This window comes from Phoca vitulina, unplaced genomic scaffold, assembly GCF_004348235.1.
Source record: "Phoca vitulina isolate PV1807 unplaced genomic scaffold, GSC_HSeal_1.0 scaffold25, whole genome shotgun sequence".
Classification (NCBI taxonomy): Eukaryota; Metazoa; Chordata; class Mammalia; order Carnivora; family Phocidae; genus Phoca; species Phoca vitulina.
The window spans coordinates 969437-981784 of NW_022589728.1; the positions used below are offsets into that span (position 1 = coordinate 969437).

General features: G+C 37.3%; 1 protein-coding gene across 4 annotated transcripts in view; it reads right to left on the reverse strand.

The window, feature by feature from the left end:
* The window catches only part of PRKDC (protein kinase, DNA-activated, catalytic subunit), a 254337-nt gene that overhangs the window by 208125 nt on the left and 33864 nt on the right, over positions 1-12348 (reverse strand). For all 4 annotated transcript variants that reach the window (XM_032421988.1, XM_032421989.1, XM_032421990.1 and 1 more), the window contains 4 exons: positions 7532-7638; positions 5175-5265; positions 3923-4086; positions 3095-3247 (listed from right to left, as the gene is read on the reverse strand). In XM_032421988.1, coding sequence (XP_032277879.1) covers positions 3095-3247; positions 3923-4086; positions 5175-5265; positions 7532-7638 — 515 coding nt within the window. The remainder of the gene's footprint in view (positions 1-3094; positions 3248-3922; positions 4087-5174; positions 5266-7531; positions 7639-12348) is intronic.

Here is a 12348-nt window from a genome sequence, read left to right on the forward strand (position 1 = left end):
CCTCCCTCTCATGCTCTCTGTCTCTCATTCTCTCTCTCTCAAATAAATAAATAAAATCTTAAAAAAATAAAAAATAAAAATAAAATAAAAAAATAAGATAAAATATTTGACAAAAGATGTAAACAATATCATTTTAATTTGAATTTCCTTGTTTACTAAAAAGATGAAATATTTAAAAGTATCTTTCATTGGCCATATATATCTCTTCATTTATCAACTGTCTATTTGTGTTCTTTATCCACTTGCCCATTTAAGGCTCTTTTATCCTCAGTGGAGTGTTTCAAGAAAATTTCCCTACGTTATGTACATAGAAAAATTGTGTTTTTTGTGCCATTCAGTATTTTTAAGCATTTATAAAGTCAAAACTGTCAAGACGTTAATATTTTTCTTCCATATATCTGCTTCTATATTTTGTAGGAAAATCTCCCTTTCTATGCAGACTTTAGGGAAAGACGTGGAAGGATGCCTATAATGTAATGATAACAAAGTCCATCCAAGTAGCAGAAATCACATTTTGTACATAAAAGTTTTTGAATATGCATGTTTGTGAAAACATGTTTTTATAAAGATCTGGGCATATATTCACCAACCTTTCAGCAGAGGAGAAAGTGGCTTTTCCAGGGGAATAAGAGTGGGAAAAGGGTGATGAGATGGAGATTCACTTTTAGCTTCATGTGTTTCTATATTAAGTAACATATTTTATCAATGAAAAAGACCATTCTGATCCAAAGATACACACAGACATGTTATAACTCATTACATTTTTCTGTAATATAGTTTGTTTTTCCTTCTCTTAATTTGAAATTAATTTTTCATGTTAGCCAACTGGTCTAATATGATTTACTAAATGATCCATTTCTAACTTAGAAAGCCTCTTCTACCATATATACAATTTTTATGTATACACATGGGTCCACTTGGCAGCTATAAGATCCTCCCACCAATCTATCTGTGCCTAGTTCAATGCTATTATAATTAACATGGTTTCATTTTAACATCTGCTAAGGCAAGACTTCCTTTAGTACTCTACCCTTTCAAAATTTTTCTTGGTTAGGCTCAAGCAATTATTCTTTCAGATTACTTTTTGGGTTAAAATGAAATTAATTCTGGGCTTTCTGCTGGAATGATACCAAACTTAATGACTGATTAGGGAAGAGCTGGCATTTTTTCAATATTAATTCTTCTTTTTTTTTTAAAAAAAGATTCCATTCATTTATTTGAGAGAGAGAGAGAGGGAGCACAAGCAAGGGGAGGGGCAGAGGGAGAGGGAGAAGCAGGCTCCCTGCTGAGCAGGGAGCCTGATGCAGGGCTCGATCCCAGGACCCTGAGATCATGACCTGAGCCGAAGGCAGATGCTCAACTAACTGAGCCACCCAGGTGCCCCACAATATTGATTCTTCTATCTCAAGTACAGAGCATGCTCATTTTATATTCATAAAATATACATCACCTGGCATATTAAAATTTATTTATAGACATTTTATATATATATATTTGATGCTGCTATGAATGAGATGCTGTAGACGTATTTACATATTTTCCAAGTGGTCAATACTAATATTAAAGATATATAAGAATGCTGGGACGCCTGGGTGGCTCAGTTGGTTGCGTGTCTGACTTTTGATGTAGGCGCAGGTCATGATCTCAGTGTTATGACATCAAGCCCAGTGTCAGGCTCCACGCTGAGGGTGGAGCCTGTTTAAGATTCTCTCTCTTTCTCTCCCTCTGCCCCTCCCCCCCAGTTCTCTCTCTAAAAGAAAAAAAAAAATATATATGTATTTATAAGAATACTCATATATGAGAATTTTGTAATTCATCAGCTTCTTCCTTTACTAACTCCTCGAGTTTAGCAGTTGGTATTTTGGGGCTTTCCAGGTTTAATAAAAAAAATTATAATCAAAATAATAATCTCTTCTCCTTCCTTTCTACTGTCCTTGTCCTCAGGGAACTCAGCCTGGTGAGAGGCTCAAATACTAACCACTTCAAATAATTAATTAAGTGCATGTGAAGTAATACTAAACAACCACTCCATACTACAAGAACTGCTCTGGTTAGGTGCTGGAGGTGCCCCTCAACAGGCCAACTCACTCCTCACCTTGGGCTTCTGTCCTGGCCCAAGCACAAGGCAGCATTAGTGCTTCATGCCTGGGGGTGATTTGGCTCTAGTCTTCAGGGAGACATTCTTTATCATATTAAAGGTAACATTAAACTTTTCCTAGTTTAGCAGGACAAATACCTTTTAGGCTTCTATGGTGACAATCACTGCTTCTGAAATCTGATTCTGTGGTGAATTTCCAGTTTTAAACAAAAATCCTATTTATTCACAGCACATCTTAATACTTTGCTGGATTGTATTCATTTATATATGGTGAAGAATGTTCCATCTATATTTTCAAATGAGTTTTTTTTTTTTTTTAAGATTTTATTTATCAGAAAGAGAGAGAGCGCACAAGCAGGGGGAGTGGCAGGCAGAGGGAGAAGCAGTCTCCCTGTGGAGCAAGGAGCCCAATGTGGGGCTCCATCCCAGGACCCTGGGATCGTGACCTGAGCCGAAGGCAGACGCTTAACGCCTGAGCCACCCAGGCGCCCCTCAAATGAGTTTTTCATTTAGTTTCCTTTTTTATGTGTGCACCCTAGTATCAGAGATATACTAGCTTCATCAACTGAACTGAGAATTCTAGTTTTTTCTCCTTCATTGCAGCAATGGAGAATTTACCACAAATTCATCAGGCAGAGGCCATTTGTCATCATTTGCAATCTTGTACATGGTTACTTATCTCTCCTTCACTCCTTGAGACTGTAAGTCCCTACATGAGGGGAGACTGCCAACTCAGCTTTAGATGCCTATCCTATCAGTAACTGTTCAGTGATTCATTCCCAAATTGTGGCACATTAAAAATCACCAGGAGAGCTTTTAAAAGTCCCAATCCCTAAGGTCAAATCCCTGAGGAATTAAATCAGTCAGAAGGGGCAGCAGCCAAGCAGCAGTATTTATTTTAAGATCCCCAGGGTATTCCAACCTGCAGCAAGCTCTGACGATCACTGAACTAGACCCAACTTTGCAACTGTGTCAGATTCAAAATCATTCACTTACCTGATCTACATCACATGCAAGTTGAAGTAGCACAGGAAAAGTTCGCTTGTAGAGCTGGTACATGGGTGGGAAACCTTGATCACCTTCGGGCATTTGAGTGGCTTTTCCCAACATAAACATAACCATGCTGTGTAAAAGCTCACAAGCCGCAACCTAAAATAAGCCAGGAGTTCAACCGAGTTTAAGTTTCCAGGTTTATAAGGGAAGAATATTTTGAAATGTTAACTCTATTTAGCCCTTTAAAAAGAAACCTTTTACAGCAGATGTAAAATATATAAATTTATATAATTATACTTAACTGGAAGTAGCACTTCTTGTGTAAAATTAACGCTCTGGGCACTTTAGTCTGTATCCAAGAGGTAAGAATTGAAACTTAAAAGATTTAGACAAATTGGGACTAGTACATTCAAAGAAATATATTTCACTGTGGCCATTACTACAGAACTTTGCTTCAATTGTTAACACATTTTCAACCATCACTTTTAGTAAATATACTTTTAAAGTACTTCAGAAATTTACAAATGAATTTCATAAAAACTTGAGATTATGTGTTTCTAATCTCCCAGGTTAAGGAGATAACGGTGCACAGATTGGAAATCACTTTTAAATGCCCTTTGTACTGTATTTTCTATTATGACGGTCTTGGTGTATTAATGTTTTGCCAGGTTATTATCTATTAGATATTTCCTTTTTATCAGTGACAACTACTTCTGATAACTGAATCATTGTCTAATTACCATATTATGGAAAATATAAAATTAATGATATTGGAATTCAGGTCTTAAAAAGCAGAGATTCTAAATAATGTGTAATGAAAAATAAAAGTACTTTAGTTTGTCTGTCGCTAGCTGAAAGAGCTAATTCTGTGACCCGAGGCAAGAACACATCCAGATAAATGACAGGTTTCATTTCTATAAATGGTACTGCAAAACTGAGTCTTTTTTCTCTGTCCCATGCCACACATTTCTTCATCATTTCATCTGAGGATGCAACTGTTAAAAAAAATCAGGAAGAGCATGTTTTCATTCAAAATCTTTCTAATAGCAATTGCTCTACAATTCATTAGTGAAAGAAGAGCATGTTAAGTATGTTATTCATCTTTCCTTTTCTCTTTTGTTTTACTTCAGACATGTAATTACAACATTAGAAACCACTGACAAACTATTTCTAACTTCGATTTAAAGTAAAATTATTTTTTGGGGTGCCTGGGTGGCTCAGTCGTTAAGTGTCTGCCTTCGGCTACAGTCATGGTCCCAGGGTCCTGGGATTGAGTCCCACATCGGGCTCCCTGCTCAGCGGGAAGCCTGCTTCTCCCTCTCCTACTCCCCCTGCTTGTGTTCCCTCTCTCACTGTCTCTCTGTCAAATAAATAAATAAAATCTTTAAAAAAAAAAAAAAGTAAAATTATTTTTAAACAAATTTAACAGTCTAAAATGTTTAATTTCCATTTTCAGTAAGAATTATTTTAGGTATTATGTGGAAAAATGATAAATGAACAATATTTTTATTAAAAATCTCCCCTTTGTAAAACTTATTTTCTCAGTATAGGTTCTAACTTCCTAAATAACCAAAAGTCACTAGTATACTTAATATGAAATTTCAAAACTGAAAATACAGATGAATTTTTACTAATCTAAAATATTGATTCCAATCAAAAACACTCTAAAAATATCCAAATACTAAGAATATCAGATTTTTTTTTTATGTAATGTTAATCACCATACATTACATCATTAGTTTTTGATTAGTGTAAGAATATCGGATTTAAAAAAGATTAACTTTGAATTCCTGACACAATGTTTAATATTTTTAAAAAAATGTCAAACTAGATTCTGTTTCAAGATGAAAAATGTACTTAACAAATCAGGCTAGAACATTTTCCCAACTAGTAGTAAATTATCCAGATTGCATGGGTATAGTCAAAGCATTTCATTAGGCAAAATACTGTTCTTTGTAATCTTATTTGAAAATATATAAATCACATATAGGAGCAAATACCAGAATATACCATGATCTTTACACATCCAAATTAAAGTACAAATACATCTACAGAGGTAAATTTATTTTAAAGCAAAGTTTACCTGTTAGGAGATTTTTGTTTATTTGTCCTCCTAGAAAGCCAAGCATTTGTACTACTCTAATCCTTATTTCTTCTAAGGACAGTGCTTCATTCTGCAAATTTGAACAATGATATACATGTGATGATAACAGAGTTAAAAATTAAGAGAATTATGAGAGGAAAAAATAAACTATTTTACGACCCTCTCTGTTATTAATGTCTCTTAATGGCTCATTATATCTACATAGTACTGCTGTTAATATTATTGCAAATTCATGGAAAGAAGTCACGTTTTCCAGTTTTGCAGTCAGATATCCATTTCCAAGGCCAGCAGTTCCAAAGTTTTGGCAGGACCCTTTACACCCTTAAAAAATACTGAGGATCCCCAAAGAACTTTTAAAGTGGGTCATATTTATCAATATTTATCATACTAGAGATTAAAACCTTGACATTGTTATTATTTTATTTAAAAATATGAAACCCGTTACATGTTAACAAATGACACAGTTTTAGGAAAAGTAACTGTATTTTCCAAATAAAATTTAAAAACCTCAGGAAAGTGACACTTTCACATTTGTGCATCTCTTTGTCTGGCTCACTAGAAAACAACTATGGTGATACGTTGTTTGGGCCACACTTGGAAGAGGGGGGAGTATTTTAATAATCTTTTTAGATAACTGTGGTTATTCTTTGACACTACTCTAAAACTGAACAAGTGGTAAGGTCTGTTACATTAAAATCCATTGGTCTATCTTGCACTTTGAGTGGATTTTTTTTTTACCCATGCATGATTTGGTAGCATAATGTACTGGTCATCTCAAAATATTGGTTTACTTGGTTATGCAGATCTTCCAAATGTTGACACATTTCATTACATATGGAAAAAAAAAATCACATTTGTTAATATCACCAATCTCTTCAGAAAAATCTTTAAGTACTGAGAAGCTGTCAAGCTCATGGTGATGGTTTCAAGTTTTCCAAAATTTAATTTTTTTTTTTTTTTTAAAGATTTTATTTATTTATTTGACAGAGAGAGAGAGAGCGCACAAGTAGGCAGAGAGGCAGGCAGAGGGAGAGGGAGAAACAGACTCTCCACCGAGCAGGGAGCCCGACGTGGGGCTCGATCCCAGGACCCTGGGATCATGACCTGAGCCGAAGGCAGCCGCTTAACCGACTGAGCCACCCAGGCGCCCCTCCAAAATTTAATTTTTGTTTAAAAAGCTTGAATTTTATCATTGGCAACAAATAATCTCAAATGTTTTCTTTGAAGTGACAGGCTCACTCTATTTATTTTAGATAAAATCTCTGCCAAATACTGAATAGCTACAGTTTGTCTTGTCAGTTGTTCTTTCAAGTAAAAATGGCGTTCATGAAATAAGTCGCTACTTGAGCTCACAGCTCAAAGCATCACAAAAGTGCTTTTCCTGAAGAGAACTGTTACACTGCACTATGCGGTAGACTGTTTTATGCATACTTCCTGTTTCATCACACAGAACATTAAAAAGACATGTCTTCAAGGGTCAAGATTTAATAAAGTGCTAAGGAACCAACAGTGTTACCCATCATTACACCACAGTGCAAATGTCACTGAGTAAAAATAGTTTTGGCCTTGTACCCTGGAACCCACAGGGGTCCTCACTTCAAGAACCACTCTCCTAGAGAATAAGGGATTATGTATCTGTAAAGAAATTTTATTTGCAAAACTCGAGATATTCTCAAGTAATTTTAACTTGCCTTATTTATATGTGATAAAATAATTTAAATATTTTAGACAGCCATTTCCAGTTGTATGCAGTCTCTCAATCAAAAGCTGTCAAAGATAATGAGGTAGAAAGAATTTACCCTGGAGCTTGCATTATCAGTTCTAAACATAAGAAGTTTTTCAAATTTTAATTTTCACTTCATACCTAAAATACATATTTTCTCTATACTGTTGTCTCTCTTTATTCTTTTTTTCCTATTACATTATACGCCACATCTCAAAAACCTGATCTTAAGAAATCATCACCAAAAAACACAAAAACTGGCATGAATTAAATTTGATAAAATGATATATTTTAAGATCTAGTATGTAAATGATTCACTCTTACATACCCATAATATCAATATTCTGATTGCTTATTGAATATGAAACATACTACTTTTTATTATCCACTAAATATATCTGAAGGTGAAGAAAACAGGAAAACAAGATCAAGACAATAAACCAAAGAATTAATATTTCTTACATTCTTACGGCTAAAAACATATTGAAATTATTTCTATACTGCAATTTATATATAAGAATTAACATTTTAAATGAAGATTTTTACTTTTCATAAGCATTAGAATCTAATCTCTGCATTGTTTAAGGTAAAGAAAATATAAGGGATTTCTTACTGATGAAATGTTCTTTGTCTTTTTCAGATGCCTTAATAAAACTTTATTAAATCCTTTCTGGGCAGCTTGAGAAAGTGCTGACACTTCCCAATTTTTCTTGGTCTCATCTATAAACAGTAAACAAAAATCAATTTTAAATGGCATTCATTCAGTTTTTTGATGAATACTAGGGAACACACAATATTGCCAAATAGAAGCATTAAAATCCTAATTTTAATTATGGTTAAAATGTTTCGACAACAAAAGGAAATTATAGTGGTTGTCCTGGTTTAAATATCATTGTCTACTAAAAGGAACATGGTTCCTTGGAGAAGTGGCTAACTCCAGAGACTGGGCAGACCTGTATTTATAAGAGGAGCCTGAATCACTTTGTGGTTCCAGAAGTAAGGAGCTGCTTGAAGAAATGCAGCCAGCCCCCATTCTTTATATGAAAGCCAAATCTGAAACAATCTGAGCTTCAAAATTAGTAATAATAAAAGATTAGAGTCATTGGAAAAGTAAGGATCCACAAGTCCCTACTAATAAAAATAGGTGAGAAAAGAAAGTTACTGCTTATAGTAAAATGCCAACTAGTATACAGGAATGATGGGAGTTGGAAAATTACTATTTTGCAACCATCACAGCATTAATGAATATCAGGAATAATCATCAAGGGACACTAAAACTATTACGGTGAAAACCCAATGAGAAGCAATGAGGAGCTGTAAAATATCTCCTTATAAATTTTTTTTGAAATGATCATAAACTTAGAGAAAATTTTAAAGTATGGTACAAAACTTCCTTCCTGAACCACTTAAGAGTAAATTACCAACCTGATGCCCCACCACCCCTGAATATTTCAGTCCTGCAAGGACATTCTCCTATGTGACAGCCACGTCAACTATCCAAATCTGGATACTTGTCTTGAGACATGACCCACAATTAATCCTCAGCTCCATTCATGTTCCACCATCGATCCTAATAACATCTTTAGTTCAGAACCATGTCATATTTAGTTGTCCTGTCTTTTTAGTATCCTTTAAACTGAAACAGTTCTTCATTCTTCCCTTGAATTTCATGATTTGAACACTTAAAAAATTATATGCCAGGAATTTTGTATACTGTCCCTCTATTTGATTTGTCTAATGTTTTCTCATGATTAGATTCAGGTTGTGGAAGCCAGTTTAACATTTTACTAGTTCCTTTATTACTACTGAGTTAAATAAAATCTTTGACACGTGCACTTTATACCAATGTAGTTACAATTTTAAAGCTATAAAGTTATTTTTCACTAGTTCTGGAGATGTCCAGTGGATTGGCTGACAGAGCCAGGTAAGCTGCTTTGCTGGAAGACACCTCAGGGATGGTTTAATCCCAGCCATGTCTTGGCTCCCGGAGTGAATCTCAAATGATAACAGAACCTTACCTCTGCTTTCTCTTTGTCTAGTTCTCCCCTCTATAATTTTGTGCTTTTGGTTTGCTTATGCCCAATAAGCTAGTCTCCATGGGTGGGAGCAATAACTAAGAATTCTCTGCTTACCACTTTGTGACCTTTTGTGTACAGATGTTAGAGATCCACTAGCTGATGGTCCAGAGATAAAGAGAGGATCTGGATTTTTGTTTGTTTTGGTTTTTTGGTATTTTTTCTTTGAGCTCAAATTAGTTCAGAATTTCACACACTGGGAAAAACAGCTCTTTGATATCTGGACTGGTCAGTGTTTTGTCTCACTCTTGAGTCTCTTAAGCTATGACTCAAATTGCAGAACTGAAGCAATATGCTCTGCATCTGCTGGCGTATATATGTGCCTGAATTGACAAAGGCCTTTACTTCTCCCTACGTGCATAATGTTCTCCTATATCTGGAGGGTATTATTATAAAGTCTCTTTAAAGAGCTCTGTTGTGCCTTATACAAGTAAAATGTAAAATGAATATTCCTGCAATTCTGTGAAAATGCTTTCAGCATTCACTATAAGGCTTTAAATGTGCCATACTTAAAAAAAAATCTTAGAAAAACTAATTCAGAAACATTTTAGGAAACCATATTACATAATTAAGGCACATCTTTGGTAAATGAGACAAGTTTAATAATTTTGGTTTAAACTTTTAAAATGGGCATTCTTAAGGGGTGCCTGGGTGGCTCAGTTGGTTAAGCGACTGCCTTCGGCTCAGGTCATGATCCTGGAGTCCCAGGATCGAGTCCCACATCGGGCTCCCTGCTCAGCAGGGAGTCTGCTTCTCCCTCTAACCCTCTTCCCTCTCATGCTCTCTCTCGCAAATAAATAAAATCTTTAAAAAAAAAAAAAAAAGAAAAGAAAAAATGGGCATTCTTAAGGTGGTGGGAGAGTAGGGGACCTCGTTTCATCTGGTCCCTCGAATTTAGCTGGGTATCTATCAAACCATTCTAAACACCCACAAATTCAGCCTGAGATGTAAGAAAATATATCTGGAACTCAAGAAGCAGAAAAACAACTGCTGGGGCACCTGGGTGGCTCAGTTGGTTAAGCGGCTTCCTTCGGCTCAGGTCATGATCCCAGGGTCCTGGGATTGAGCCCCACATCGGGCTCCCTGCTCGGTGGAGAGTCTGCTTCTCCCTCTCCCTCTGCCTGCCTCTCTGCCTACTTGTGCTCTCTATCTCTCTGTCAAATAAATAAATAAAATCTTAAAAAAAAAAGAAAAGAAAAGAAAAACAACTGCTTTTTGCAAGGTAAGAGGTGCAGAGTCGTGAATCTGCAGGGAGCTATTGGAAGATAAATGGAGGGGGAGGGAGCCTCCATAAGTTGGCTCCTGGAAAGTGACAGAACACCAGAGCACAAAATTGGGACCCTTAGAAATCTGCTCCAGTGAAAGACATCCCTTTCTAAAAGAGGCTCAGGGTCATTGTAGTTTCCGGATCCCAGGAGACACAGAAAGAACTGGGGTGCCTGAACCGACAGAGAGCCCAGGAAGTGGAGTGGGGAAACTGGTTATGGTCAGCGGGCCCAGAAGGGACTCTCATCTCCGGTGGACATAAACTGTAAGCAAGGCCGGTAGGGAGACGGCTCTTTGAGCACCCTGAAAAGGACTAGAAGGTGCAGGCCATTTACCATCCCGATAGGGACGAAACAGCTGTGCCCACAACTGGGCAGCAGCTCTCAGGGTGGTGGCGGCCCTGGACAGGGCAGTAGGGCAGCACCCAACCGTGACCTGAGAGCAGCGCAGAAGGGTGCGCGCGTGAGCCCAAACCGCTTGCGGTTGCAAAGACACAAAGCGCAGAGACACTCCAGGGTCCCTTGAACTCCCCACCTCCCTGGAGAGTTGCAGTGGGCACGAACCATGGGAGTCTGCAGAGTCTGGTGCACACAGAAGTGGAGACAGTTTGACCAGGACGGTTTATTGAAGAGGAGGGACCGCGATCTTGCGGCTCTGGGCTGGAGATCTGGGCATGGCCATTTTTGCTCTGACCCTCTGAAGAGGCGTGGAAAGCTTCCAGGGAACAGAAGCCACACAGACGACCAGCTTACATTGAACCAACTCTGCCTAGGCAAAGATACCTGAGAAGCAACACAGCACACCCCTCCACGAGAAGATAGACTGGAGGTAACAGGTGAATGACAAGCTTATGGATCCCACAAGACTGTAAAACTCTAGCATCAGCAGAAAATAGTAAATTGAGCTCCAGGTGTTTCCTCACAACTCATTTATCCTTCAGTCTAAAATTTTCCATTTCTTTTTTTTTTTTTTACCTTTTTGCTGTTTCAACTGAATTCTTATTTTACCCACTTACATTTTAAGTCACTTTTTAACTTCTATTTTTTCACATGCTTCATTCCAGTCCTTTTTTCACTCTACTCAATTTTATTGAATATATAAATATATACATATATAAAGTTTTGCTTTCTTTGCAATTTTGGGATGTAGTGTCTTCTAACAGACCAAAATTCAATCAGGAACAAGTGTATCACCCTGCTTTGTCCACACCGTGAGATTAGAGTCTCTCTTCCCCACCCTTTTTTATTGTTTAGTTTCATTTTGGCTTTGTTTGTTTTTCTGTGGTGGCATCCGACCACTTTGGATTTTTTTCCAGGGTGCATTTTGCTTGGGTCATGGTTGACATTTTGGACTCTGTTCATTCGCTCACTCATCCTTCCCTGGACAGAATGACTAGAAGGAATTCACAACAAAGGAAAGAACCAGAGGCAATGTTATTTGCCACAGAGCTAATCAATATGGATATAAGTAAGATGTCAGAGATAGAATTCATGATAGCAATTATAAACTTAATAGCTAGGCTTGAGGGGCCCCTGGGTAGCTCAGATGATTAAGCGTCTGCCTTCGGCTCAGGTCATTATCCCAGGGTCCTGGGATCAAGCCCCACATTGGGCTCCTGGCTCAGCAGGGAGCCTGCTTCTGCCTCTCCCCCTGCTCATGCTCTCTCTCTCTGTATCGCTCTGTCTCAAATGAATAAATAAAATCTTTAAAAAAAAATAGCTAGGCTTGAAAAAAAGCATAAATGACAATACAGAATCTCTAAGGGCAGAAATGAGAACTAATCAGGTGGAACTTAAAAATGCTATGAATGAGGGGCGCCTGGGTGGCTTGGATGGTTGGGCGTCTGCCTTTGGCTCAAGATCATGATCCCAGGGTCCTGGGATCGAGCCCCACATCGGGTTCCTGGCTCAGCGAGGAGCCTGCTCCTCCCTCTCCCTCTGCCTCTCTCCCTGCTCATGCTTTCTCTCTCTCTCTCTCTGTATCTCTGTGTCTCAAATGAATAAATAAAATATTAAAAAAAAAAATGCTATGAATGAGATGCTCTAACAGCTAGGGTCAATAAAGCAGAGGAGAGAATAAGTGATCTAGA